The sequence below is a fragment of the Rousettus aegyptiacus genome, unplaced genomic scaffold, assembly GCF_014176215.1.
Source record: "Rousettus aegyptiacus isolate mRouAeg1 unplaced genomic scaffold, mRouAeg1.p scaffold_m13_p_6, whole genome shotgun sequence".
Lineage (NCBI taxonomy): Eukaryota > Metazoa > Chordata > Mammalia > Chiroptera > Pteropodidae > Rousettus > Rousettus aegyptiacus.
Window position 1 is genome coordinate 102,777,551 of NW_023416309.1, and position 13,608 is coordinate 102,791,158.

The window sequence follows — 13,608 nt, forward strand, 5'->3', positions numbered from 1 at the left end:
GGATCCATCCATGTTGTTGCAAATGGCAGTATTTCATCTTTTCTTATGGCTGAGTAGTATGTCACTGTGTATATGTACTACATCTTCTTTATTTAGTCATCTATCAAAGGACAAACAATCCAATTAAAAAACAATCAGAGGACCTGAACAGACACTTCTCCCAAGAAGACATACAGATACTCAACAGATGTATAAAAAGATGCTCAATTTTACTAGCTCTTAGGGAAATATAAATCAAAACGACAATGAGATACCACCTCACATCTGTCAAAATGGCTATTATCAAATTGTTTTTTGTCAACATTTCTTTCTTTTATAGGAGAACAAGTAGATGTCAATGACCTAAAAAACGCTCTGAAAGACATGAAAGTGGAGGTCACACATAAGGAATACTTGAATTTAGTAAAAATTCTACCAGTTGATGGTAAGGGTTTAAAATATATACGTATTCTTCAAAGGGCTTAAAGTGCTTGACTGTGAAGTTTTCTTCTAAAATAATACCAGATTGTTACCAGGTTGGGTTTTTTAAATCACTTTTTAAAACTTTTAGAATTACTTGGTTTTTGCCAAAGAAAATCTGGGTCATTTACTTTTTATTACAGTAGTCAATAGCTATTTCACTCATTCCTGCCAACAAGATATGTGTATTGTTGTCTTTGATTCCATTAATATGCCTGAGAGTAAGTGGAAGGGTATAAAAATGGAAGAGTAAAAGATATAAAGAAGTCAGAGATAAAAATAAATAGGATATATGTTTTATAAGATTTAAGCCAATAATCATTGCCTTTTCTATAAGAGTAAATAGATTTGCCTCATTAAATTGTTGCTCCAGGCAAACTTTGTTACTGTTTGAAAGCAAGTTAGGTAAATTTCAGGGGGGAAAAATCATTTAAAAGTCTATCTTCTTGGAATTATGAGATTAGCGGAAGAATTGTAGAATTTTTATTGTTTAGGTGAATCTCCCTTATTATTTTTCTCTGATCTGAATTATGCCTTTTCTTAAAGCTGAAGGAAAGGTGTTTCAAAAAAGGTTATTGGATGCTGTGAAGACTCTTAAAAGTGAGTGAGAAATATGATAAGAAAGCAGATACATCTGAGATATTCTTTTATTTTTCATATATACTAATTTATTTTTATTATATTAAAAGTTCTGTGTGTTTTCCCAATATTTGTGAATGTTAGCTATGTTATGCCATAAATCACTGGAAAATTTCCCAGCCCTTTTAAAGCTTGCATTATGTTGATATGAACAAAAGATACAGTCAGAGGATGAGATTCTACATCTAATTTTAATGAGGACCCTCCCTGTACCTTTGACAGGGTCTTATTGGATCTTAAAGTCCTCATGATTAAAGTGATAACCATAATATATGTGAATTAATAAGGATTTTTTTCACATCTTGTTGTCTTTTTATGATACTTTGTCTCTCCTAAGGAGGAAAAGTTGATATGAATAACCTGGACACATTTCTGAAAAAGATGGGGATTAAGGTCTCCCATAAAGAACTTGAAGATTTTTTACAAAACCTACCAGTTGATGGTGAGCATTATAAGTAAAAATTATTCACTTTAGGTCAGCTTGGCTGTAAGAGCATCCATAGACCAATGATAGTGCTTATTTGGTATCAACAGGGCATTTTGAAGAGCAGGTAGCTGAATTCAGGTTTCAGATGAAAAGCCCTTCCTGTCTCTTCATCAGTTGAAGACCAGCAAATGTCTTCCCTTATGAATAATGAAAATTGGTGAGAGTACTAACAAAACATTCTAGGTCAAAAAATGAATAAGAGAAGGAAAAAAGAATGAGAAATATTTAAAAGAAATATTAAATAGTAATTGAGAGAACAGGAGAACAGTTTATGAGAGGAATGATTAAAATTGATTAATGGTTATTTTCAATATGTATGCCTCAGCTATTCTTATATAGACACAGAGGTTAAAAGGGGGTAGAGAAACACATTAAAAATTTTTTAAAAGATGTAACTGTGGATAGTGAGCTCTTATAATAAGATATTATGTATGACATGAGATTAAGATATAAATATATTAATAAAATGAGCATTTTTCCAGGATGAAAAAATAAATTATCAATGCTTATCAAAGATGTGAAAAATATAGGTAGACCAAAATAATAGTTGAAAAAACTATCAAATAATTACGCCTATTAACTTTCCACTGCCACCCATTACTCAAACAAAAGGTGACAGGCCCAGAGAGTTTTAAGAATAAATTCTTTCAGATCTTCAAGGAACTGATTATTTTGATGCTATCTAAATTGCTCCAGAGGACTTACCATGATGAAAAAAAAAAATCCTTCTAGTTTTTCTTTCTTCTAGTATCTAACAAAGTGAACAAAAACAGAAAAGGAAATTCAACACCAATCAAATAGTGAAAGGAGACCAACTTTATGGCATCCATGTTTAAAGGGGACAACCAAGAAAATAAAAAATTCTTGAGTAGAAACAGTAGTACCACAGAGCTAGGCTCTCCTTAGCCTTTCTCCTCCATCAGAAACTAAAATGGTAAAATCCATAGATTTCTCATTAAAATGCCCAAATCTGGAGTCAGGCAAATAGAATAGATAACTTTTTTTTCTCTCTTCATTTACTAGGAAGGAATAAAAACAACTGCGGAAAGAAAATGATAAAACAGGATAAATGGAATAGGAGTCACTAAAACAATAGGAATCACACATTAATGGATGTAAAAGCTTCAGAGCTACAGGATAAATTGAGGGTCTGATGTGAAGCCCTAGAATACCGTCCCATTGTCATTTCTGGTTTTGGTTAAATGTTTTTACCAGGATTTATTCCACTTAATTAGAGATGTAAGAGCAATGAACCCTGACATTTAACCAGCCTCAGATGTGAGAGCAGGGCTCAAATATAACAAAGATCATGTAATATCTCACCAAATCCTTAAATTACAATAAAGTGGGTAAAACAATGTTCCTCAAATGTATCTCACTGAGGTCTTTTATGCTGTAGAAAAAGCAATTAAAAGTTACATTAAATCTTGATAATAAAATGGAGATCTAGACAGAGAGTCTGAAGCATATGCAAAACGAAAAGAAAGGACATGGCAACAATTCTAGCATTAACATATCAAAGAAAAATAGAAAAAAGAAAAAGGAAAGGAAAGATAGGGTGGAAGGAAAATAGCATGCAAAAGACAAAGAATCCAGTCTAGTAGAAAGTATGACACAAGAAACAACCAAAAAGAAGTTCTTGACAATTCATTCATTTTATAGAACAACTTAAATTAATTCAATAAAACTAGAGCTCAAAAATGAGATAGTAATATAACATAATAATATTAAAAGGGAAATTGCATAACTAAAGAAACAAAGTGAACACCAGAAAATCATCATAGAATTATTAAATAAATTATAAAAATCAAAAAAAAAAAAAAGATATGGCCGAAAATGCTATTACTTAACAGAGTGAGAGGATGTTAGATAATCACAAGATGTTAGATAATCACAGGAAAAAAAAGATTAAATCTGTCAAAAATCTAGTAGATATTGATGATTCACAAAGTGATCCAATGTAGAATGTCAAATATTTTTAGAGAACATAACAAGTAAAATATTTTAAGTTAATTATAGTTTAAGGGGGAAAAATTTTCCTAAAATGAAGGAATGAATGCAGATCAAAAACACTACGCCAGGCTCCAGAGAATATTAATCTAGAAATGCTCAACAGTAAAATATTTTCTAGTTTACTTATTGAACTTCAAGGAAAAATAAGAATCCTTCAGACATACAGATGCTACCAAGCACATAACAGATGAGGAAGGGAAATAATAGGTTTTCAAAGCACATTCAATTCCAGAAAAGGATGGAAGAATGTCTACAAAGTTAAAAAAGAAAATGTGACCAAAAAAACATTATACACAGCCAAGATGTCATTCAATTATAAAGGAAAAATTCAAACTTTCATAAATATGAAAAAAATGAAATGAATTCAGCACCTCTTTAAAAAGTATTTTGAAATACAATTAATTAAGAGATCACTGGAATATGAACAAAAAGGAACAATGATGGTGACCTGTGAATCTATTTAAATTTAGAACAAGTACTAGACAATTCAAGATAGTATCAATATTCTAGTTCAGGGCATAGTAATCATAGTAATCATAGTTTGGGGCAGAAGGAACAGTCTCATTGTTGAACTGTGACTGCTCTGTGTCTTGCAGTTGATGGGAAGGTTGATCTGAAAAATGTGATTCCGAGAATGAAAGATTTTACAGGTGAGTTTTTATAACACTGAAACCCTAAGGCTTTATAATCAATTATATTTTAGATGCTATTATCCCAGTAGTCTATTGTTCATATTAATTTTGCCATTTTACTCAGTTATTATATAATATTTCTGCCAGATAAAATCCATTTGATCTTGGAGTATATATGTTTTAAAAATAAACCACAAGATTTGGTTTTGATAACAAGTCTCATGTACTATAGAGATATTTTTTATATACCTAAATTTTAGCAATTTAAAGATCTTCGCCTAATGTAAATTGCTAAAATTTAGGTAAGCACATTAGTAAATAAGGTATAGTTTTGGAAAGCTTAAGATAATGTGGATTTTGTGACCAATCAATTACATATGTCAGTATAATATCTCTTAACTTATTTCTTTTGGCAACTCATTATTTAATTGGTAACTAGAGTTCATTCTGTACATTATCCCCAACATCAAGAGAATCTTCACTAGGTCAATATTATAGGAACAAATTTGCTTTGACCTCTGTTGACACACTGTATTTTTACATCCCATTTTGCCTTTGCTCTTTAATCCCAAATTGAGAATGATGCCGTATAAGCTATAGTAAGTATATAAAAATATATATATTATATAGGCTAATAACATGTTCTCATGAACCTCTTTAAAATATTGAGTTATTAATTTCTAAAAATTTCACCTGTAACACCGTTTTGTTTTTTTTTTTAAGGAGAAAAGATTAATGCCAGTGACGTGAAAAATGTTCTTAGAGACATGGGGATAGAAGTCAATGATAAGGAATGTCTGAAACTGCTACAGTCACTACCAATTGATGGTGAGCTGCATTTGCATTACTGTGACCTCCAGAGAGTTTAGTTTCATAGTTCTTATAATATTTATATTGAAGTGTTACCTGCACCCGTCCTCCAGCTCTTGTTTTCATACAGCCTCTCTATTACTCTGTGCCAACTCAAGAACAGAATTTAACTGCTAAAAGAATCCTCTTCTACAAAATCACTGTCAAAGGGGAAAGATGTTACTGGTAACTTTGAAATGGTCAGGAAGGAGATTTACATCTTGTCTCAGTAAACACAGCAAAAGTCCTCATGAGAAATTTCTGTTTTCTCTCAGAGTTACTTTTATATATATATATATATATATAGAGAGAGAGAGAGAGAGAGAGAGAAAGAGAGAGAAAATCCCCTTTTCCTGATCTTTGTCCTGATCCTTCCCTTTCCCTGATCCTTGTCCTTCACAGGGCTAAACCCTGAGAATTCCTCCCACTGTTCTCAATCCCTAGACGGATGCAAAATGTGTTTCCTCTCTCTGTTATGATTGTTATTTGTTTCTTCGTTGAAGTACAAAAGCTCAACATCTTCCCAAAGTGAGCTTCAAAAAGCATCTTCTCAACAAAGACCTATCTTTTCCTGCAAGCAATTCTTATAGCAGCTGCTAGGAAATTTAATTTTTCTACATTATTATACCAGTTGGGAAGTTAGCTAAACCTTCAAGCATGAGCTTTGCGACAGCCAATATCAGCAGTTGCAGAGTGAGAAAGAGCCTGGGGAAGGTGAACAGGCTGCAGGTGACTTTCTTACCTTACAGCAGCATCTCTGCAGAATGCAGCATATTTTGACTGCAAAGATGAATCTGGGTTTCCAAAGTTTGCATCCAGTTTACTATCCCTTTGGTTCCTAGAAGAGATAAGGATTTTATGGGCCGAGGTGATTTTCGTGATTCTGACCAACCATTTTCATGTTACCTTTTTTCATGGTATTCCTCTTCAACTGGATCGGGTTTTTGCTATCTTTTTGCCTGGCCATATTAGCCGCAAGAAGGTACAGGGCCATTTTGAAATTTGGTCTCTCTTTAATTAGGTGGCTCTCAATTGTCAGGTTTTCCACTTATTTCCCTGGATATTTTGCTGATCAGTATTGGCTTTGGTAGTTATTCCTGGTTTTCCTCTGTTTCTCAGAGGATTTGCCAATATGCAAAAGTTAGAAGATGCCAGAAACTTTCTCGAATCTCCCCAGGATTAGAGTTCTCTTTATTTCTTAAAGGTGTTTTCTGGCAAAGGCCTTCCTGCATTGTGAATTCTCTCTTGAGAAGCAGGAGAATACCTGCAGGAGGTGAATTAAGAGGCAAAACACAAAGGAATGGTCACCTTTAAAAAAAATAAAGTATTGTTAAAAAAAAAAAGAAGTAAACTAATTCTTTCTGTAACTCAGGCCACTCACATGTCAAACTTTAGGAGTAAGAAGTAAATAGAATGGAAATATGATCAAAATAAGGAATGAGAGGAGTTGAAAATAGAACAGAAAGAGAAAGATCTGTGAATTTCAGCTCTGTAGTATATTAACCAACAGTTGCTTTGGGTGTGAAAGAATAAGTGTGAAAGATCTATTAATAATAACAGCTTGCATTTATCAAGCCCTAATGATGTGCTAAGTTCTGTTCTTACCATGCGCAATGATGACATCTCATTCCCATTTTACAATGGAAGAAACAGGCACAAAAAGAGTAAGTAATTACCTAAGCCCACAAAGCTAGTCAGTGGCAGAGCAAGAATTTGAACCCAGGCTGTTAACCTCTACACCAGAGTACCATAATGAGAACTTTTTTCATTGCTTAACTTCACGATTTGAAGGCGAAAGTGGATAGATTTCTAAAGTGAGTCACACAAGTCGGACCCTTATATATTCTATTTGTGAGTCATCTCTGTCCTGAGCTGTGCCTTTTCTTACAGACGATAAGAAAATTTTTCAGAATAGACTACTAACAGCTTTGAAGTCTTTCAAAGGTAGGTAATGTAACGAGAAAGCATATAAGACTCAGAGTCTCAATCTTTGTATTTGTATTTTTTCCATAGTTATTAGATCATGATTCCTCTACTACTCCTTTTATATATTGATCTAGTTTGTTTGTTTGTTTGTTTGTTTGTTTGTTTGTTTGTTTTTGGTTTGTTTGTTTTTCTGTGTAGGCTTGATCCTAGGGTCAGACTCAAAGGAACCAGTCTTAGTATCTCTATAGTTGTCTTCCTGTGTACTTTTGGATAGGTCTAGTTAGAGTATTAAACTTCACAGTACTGAAAATAATGATCATAATGCTCAGCTGCGAATTGTTAGTTTTCTTTTATTTTTTTTAATGCAAAGGGTGTCACATGCCCATTAAATAAAATATCTAAATTAAAGAAAAAACCACTCATAATCCTGCTATGTAACCATTACCATTCATAATATTTTGAAGCCCTGTATAGCTAAAATAGCAAAAATCTCATATAGTCAAAATTACTCTGAAATCATATTGGAAGACTCCATAAGAGGCACCAACATACTAGTCTTGGTAAGTCTAACATAGTCAACTTTTTCTTCCAATGATGGAAGAAATTATTATTTTTATAGTTAAGCAATTTAATGAAGTAGTTGGCTTACCTAAGAACCATAATATACAAAAATATATCTAATACTAGGATCGCGTAGGCACAGAGAATGTGAGTCCATCTGTTGGAATAATAAATTGATCTGCAGTTCACTCTATTAATGTGCTTGATACCTGTAGAATATCAGAGAGAATCACATGTATTATTTATGTTGTTCATTTTATGTCTATTTTTACTGGGCATAGGATTTTAATCACATAACTTACATGATTTTATGATATACACACACCCTATAAAAAAGCATTTTAATGTGGAAACCATCCTTTGTAACAGCAATGGCTCTATAATCTCCTATGGAATGAAAATACATTGGTTTACTTAACAATACCCTGTCATTATATATTTAAATTCTGTATACTTTTCTCTTTCTTTTTTTACTTATAATAAGTAAAACTAATGAATACTTCCCTCTCCTCTTTGGAATAAGCTTTTTCTGTATTCCAAAATGTGAAGTTAGTGGGCTAAGAGTTAGGAACATTTTAAAGGATCATGATGGTTATTGCCAAATAACTTTCTAATGTGGTAATTCTAATTAACACTCTCACCAGCAGCCAAGCCTTTTGAAAGTTTATTTAATTCATCAGCACAAGAAGTATTTTTTATATTATGTCTATTGTTTTGTCTCACATTTCTGTCTCTTTCCTAAGGAGGAAAGGTTAATATCGATGACCTGAACAGAGTTCTGGGGAACATGGGGATCAAGCTCAAAAATAAGGAATTAAAAAGTATGTTACAAAAGCAGCCCATTGATGGTGAGCATTATGAATAACTATTTTTGCCTTTTAGGGGAAAACTTAAGATTTTGGGGTCATGTGTAAAAATTTCTAAAACTAGATAGATTCAGGAAGTTTAAGACATTTTTAAGAATCATGGTCTTAAATAAGAAGAAATCTTGTCTTTTGTTATTTTTATTCATCTGTAATTATCACTCTGTTCAACTGTGAGTCATGCTGAGAGAACATTCACACTTGTTAGGCCAGAGAAACAAACATGGGAGCAGGGTGGGAATTGAATGAATTAGCAAAGAGAGCCAGAAATGACTGAGAGAAAAATATCTATACTAAGAAGTAGTAGAATATCATTAATATTTCCTCCAGTATCTAACAACCTCATTTCACCACCATTTTGATAGATACAGAAGTTGAAAACATTAAAGGAAAGCTTATTGGGAATAGATGGAAGATGCAAAACCCTCAGTAAGGTTCACCAAAAAAACAAAACAAATGAACAACAACAAAAAAGAGAACTTTATGAACAGTATCTTTTATCACACTTATAAGAAAATGAAAACATAAGAAATGGTAGTACATTCATCATGGTCGAACCCTGTGTTCAAGAGATGGGCCAGATACCATTATTCTAATAATAAGGAATCAAGCACTCAAACAAGTAAATATAAATTTAAAGTGAACAAAAATAATTTAATAGATTATATGGACTTTCACTGGGCCTTAGTTTATAATTTTTCTAAGTTCTATATCAATGTCTGAATTTTTCATGCTTTATATTACAGCTAATGGAAATGTTTCTCTGAAAAAAGTGATGAGTGATGTGAAAGCAGTTACAGGCAAGTTAAAAGTCATCATAAAGATTAAAACTATAATTCTTTAATGATATTTTTCTTCTTATCTTTTCAATGAACATATAAACCCATTAGTGTAGTACTAATATTTATGACTCTACCAATCAACAAAATAACTAGAATATTTCTAAGATCACTGCGTCAACACATGATTGCTCCTCAATTCCCTCACACTGTCTCTTGCTTTTTGTTGTTGATATTTTATATTGTTGATTCTTTTTTAAAAATAACAATTTTATTATCTTTGCGATAACAACATAGTCTTTCATTTTGCTTCATTTGACTCTATAAAAATGCTATCATAAATAACGTGTGGTGTTCCCTAACCTTAACCTTATTTATATACAGTCCTCTATAACTAGTTTTGAAAGATAACTGTCATTAAGATTTTGTAATTTATTGTTGTAGCTTATTACTTTTCACTTCTCTATCAGTAATTTATTTGCAAATATGCCATGGATTTATTCATCCAGTCTCCTGTATATGTATGTGTTGTTAGGCAGAGAAAGGAAATAAAAGGCATCCAAATTGGAAAGAAAAAAGTAAACTTGTTTGCTGACAACATGATCTTACATACAGGAAACCATTAAGACTCCAAAAAAAAAACTGATAGAATTAATACAAATTCAGTAAAGTTACAGGATACAAAATCAACCTACAAAAATCAGTTGTGTTTGGAGATTGATATTATCAAGATGGCAAAGTAGGAGAACCCAGCCTCTGTCCCCCCACAAAGATCAAAAATTAGACAACTGTCCACCAACAGAAAAATTCGAGGAGAATTAAGTAGTCCATTTAAGAAACTCAGCAATCCAGTGGAATGAAAAACCTGCAAATAACTGGAAAGGAAGAATAGCTTCATTTGCCTGCATCATCCCATCCCCCAGGGACCCAGCTCAGCACAAAGAGAGAACTCCTTAGCTAGAAAAGAGTTCCCTTAGTGGGAAACGAAGAGTGAGGTGAGCAACTAGCTTCCCTAGCCTTTTAGGGCACTGCATGAAGGACCTACTTTGGATTCACCGTACCCAGAGACCAGCAAAACTGAGACATATAGAGACAGCTATGAATAAAGAAGAGCAGGACCTACCAATATCATCCATGCAGTCGAAGCAGCTTCAGTTCAGTGACCTGCTCTGCAGAGGACCCCAGTAGTTTTCACCACTGAAGAAACCAACTGCCAAAACAGTCACCATAGAAACCCTGCATATTTCATGGGTCTCACTTCATAAGTATTTGTGTTTGCAGACACTAACTGTCTGAAACCATATCTTCTTTCTCCCACTTCCAGAGCCTGGCATCCACACCAGCAGCCAGCCCAGGTATCTCTGGCTTCAAGAGTACAAGACACCAGCCTAGACCCCCCCCGGGCTGACCTTCACCCCAGATCCATGCTTGAGGCTAGCCCTTCACTGGCCTCTATTCTCCTGTGTGGGACCATGGTAAAATCCTACAGCCACGGAGGTACACAGTGATGGCCAAGACCCCCGTAGCTGCTTGTGGATATTTAATTATATAGTTTCATATGTGTATGATGTCTATGATTGTTTCCATGTACATATGCATGTATGTTTGTGGATACACATACATATATACATACACACACAATGGAATATTATTCAGCCAGAAGAAAGAAGGAAATCCTGCCATTTGTGATAATATGGATGAAGCTGGAGGATATTATGCTAAGTGAAATAGGTCAAACAGAGAAAGATAGTACTGTACGAGCTCACATATGGAATCTAAAAAAGCGTAACTCATAAAAACAGAATAGAATGGTGGTTACCAGGGGCCAGGGGTTGGAGGAAATGGGGAGCTATTAGTCAAAGGGTACAAACTTCATATATATGGCAAACAAGTCCTAGGGATCTAATATACAGTGTAGTGATTATAGTTAATATTGTGTCATGTATTCGAAAATTGCTAAGAGAGTAGATCTTAAGTGTTCTCCATCACACACACACACACAAAAGGCTATATGAGATGATAGATGATTGTGGTAACCATTTCACAAATGTATATGTATATTAAACCATCATGCTGTATACCTTTAAAAAAATAAATAGATAAATAAGTAATATAATCTCTGAAATGTAATGTGTATGAGTATGGAGTTTTTAAATTTATCCTAATTGATATATTGTACTTTGACTCATGTTTGTCAGGGACTGGGAGGAGGGGACAATGGAGAATGACTACTTAATGAGCATGGGGTCTCCTTTCGAGATGATGAAAATATTTGTAACTAAAATATTAAAAACATTATGAATGTACTAAGTGCCACTGAATTGCATACTTTAAAAGTTAATTTTGTGTGTATTTCACCTCAATTTTTTAAAAAATCAGCCAGATGCAAAAGTGGCATTTAAAAGGTAAGGAGGTACAATGGGAACAATCTACTTTGTCAGGGAAAAGAATTTATGAATGACATTATTTGAAATGCCAGCATGTGGTAATAGTAAAAGGTAGACTTACTTTTAATTGGTGTTATTACTGTTTTTAAGTTCTCTGCAAATAATATGCTTCCCATGGCCTGCACCCAGAGTGTACCACTCCCACCACCACCATCTTCCCAGAACATCACTGAAAATAATAAAATATGTCATTTCATTTATAAGTTTTTTAAAAAGGCAAAACTAAACTGTCATGGTTAAGCATATGATGGGTGATAAATGCATAAATAAAAGCAAGAAATCCTTATCTAAAACATCACCCCCCATTAATTAATTTTTAAATAAAATGAAATAATAAATTAAAAAATAATAATAAAATAAAATGTCAGCATAGTGATTACAACAGACTACTACCCATGGACCAAATCTAGCCCTCTGCCTATTTTTATAAATCTAGTTTTATTAGAACACACATTCTTCATTTATGTATTATTAATGGCCGCTTTTGTGCTACAACCGCAGAGTTGAGTAGCTAGCTGCAACAGACACTGTATACTCCGCAGAGTCTAAAATGTTTACTAACTGGCTCTTTACAGAAAAAGTTTGCCAAGCCTTGATCTAGATCACCACAATAATAGATGAAGTAAATATTAGGATAATGATGAAATAATCTAATAATTTAGAGAAAAACAGAGCAATATCAGATTAACCTTTACATTCTAATTTATAAGACTATTACCTAAATCCCCAATTTATTGAGAACTGTGCTTTCTTATCTCCAGTGTTATGAAAAATGCATCTTTCCCTAGGGTCAAAGGAATAAGTTCTAATTCTTTGCCTGCCCTTTGCTCCACTGGACAGGTCTTTTTCTGCCTTCGTCTTTTATCTGCAGTTGGGATGGCAGTGTATAAACACAATTTTGTTTCGCATTGTTGAAAACTTAGGTAGTTCTTAATATTGTCAAATATAATTGCTGTTTCTGTTTTTTGAAGGAGAAAACATTAATGTCAAAGATATAAAAAATGTTCTGGAAGGCATTGGGGTTGAATTGACACCCAAAGAATACTTGGAACTGGAGAAAGTTTTGCAAATTGATGGTAAGCATTTCAAATACTATTAGAGCTTTTGAAGAAGGTTAGTCCTGTGTATTCAATTTTTTAAAAAACTATACATATGAGATATCCTAATTTAAAAACAACAATAAAATGACTAAGAAATTTTACCATGAACTTGTTCTTCCTTTGGAAAGAGGAATGTAGTTATTTTGGGGTTTGGGGGAGCTATCTCCTTTAATCCTGCCATTGAATATAAATTTTTCTATTATTTGTTTGGTTCTGCCCTCAGATCTGAAAGTTAAGCTGAGAGATATAAGAAAAAAAAATGAGGGTGAGAGGAATAGGAGGGTAGGAGAAAAAAGGAAAAGTCAAAGAAAAGTGAAAGAAAAACTTATTTATATTCTATTATGATATTTGCCACTAATTATTTGCTTTACATTAAGACACCACCCTCTGAGAGTTTTCTTCAATCTATGATTTCAGACTAATCAGAGGGCAAAAATCAAAGTTGTTTCTAAGGCAAATCATTTAAAAGTTATCTTTATGAAATGATGCCTTTACACTGTTTCTCTAAATTTCTATATTACCTATAATGTGAATCTATAATGTGAATTGTGCCTTTTCTTACAGATGAGGGAAATATATATGCAAATAGATTGCTAGATGGTGTGAAATCTTTCAATGGTAAGAAGCATGATGAGATAAAAAAATAAATAAGATTCTCTTCCCTCACATTTGTACTATTGTCTAGTTATTCTCTTGTAGATCTTACCACTTCTTTTATGAATTGATTCTCTATTAACTTTGCTGCTTTTTCAAATAGTCTTTCATTTCTCTGCTTAGTAAGTTGGCTTTTGTCAAATTTAGTTGAAAAGAAAATTTAAATCTGGGTCTACATAGAAAATGCAAAGTAAAGAAT

General features: G+C 33.1%; 2 protein-coding genes and 1 pseudogene across 2 annotated transcripts in view; all 3 read left to right on the forward strand.

Annotated features, from left to right (window-relative positions):
• Nucleotides 1–10,689, forward strand: part of EFCAB13 (EF-hand calcium binding domain 13) — a 283,929-nt gene extending 273,240 nt beyond the window's left edge. The window contains exons 58-66 of the mRNA XM_036222608.1: nucleotides 320–424; nucleotides 1,006–1,059; nucleotides 1,436–1,540; nucleotides 4,195–4,248; nucleotides 4,954–5,058; nucleotides 6,970–7,023; nucleotides 8,310–8,414; nucleotides 9,176–9,229; nucleotides 10,533–10,689. Coding sequence (XP_036078501.1) covers nucleotides 320–424; nucleotides 1,006–1,059; nucleotides 1,436–1,540; nucleotides 4,195–4,248; nucleotides 4,954–5,058; nucleotides 6,970–7,023; nucleotides 8,310–8,414; nucleotides 9,176–9,229; nucleotides 10,533–10,600 — 704 coding nt within the window. The 3' untranslated portion in view covers nucleotides 10,601–10,689. The remainder of the gene's footprint in view (nucleotides 1–319; nucleotides 425–1,005; nucleotides 1,060–1,435; nucleotides 1,541–4,194; nucleotides 4,249–4,953; nucleotides 5,059–6,969; nucleotides 7,024–8,309; nucleotides 8,415–9,175; nucleotides 9,230–10,532) is intronic.
• LOC118603809 lies at nucleotides 5,257–6,942 on the forward strand (annotated as a pseudogene).
• EFCAB3 (EF-hand calcium binding domain 3) overlaps nucleotides 10,646–13,608 on the forward strand; it is a 112,770-nt gene continuing 109,807 nt past the window's right edge. Inside the window, exons 1-3 of the mRNA XM_016128035.2 lie at nucleotides 10,646–10,705; nucleotides 12,627–12,731; nucleotides 13,320–13,373. Coding sequence (XP_015983521.2) covers nucleotides 10,681–10,705; nucleotides 12,627–12,731; nucleotides 13,320–13,373 — 184 coding nt within the window. The 5' untranslated portion in view covers nucleotides 10,646–10,680. The remainder of the gene's footprint in view (nucleotides 10,706–12,626; nucleotides 12,732–13,319; nucleotides 13,374–13,608) is intronic.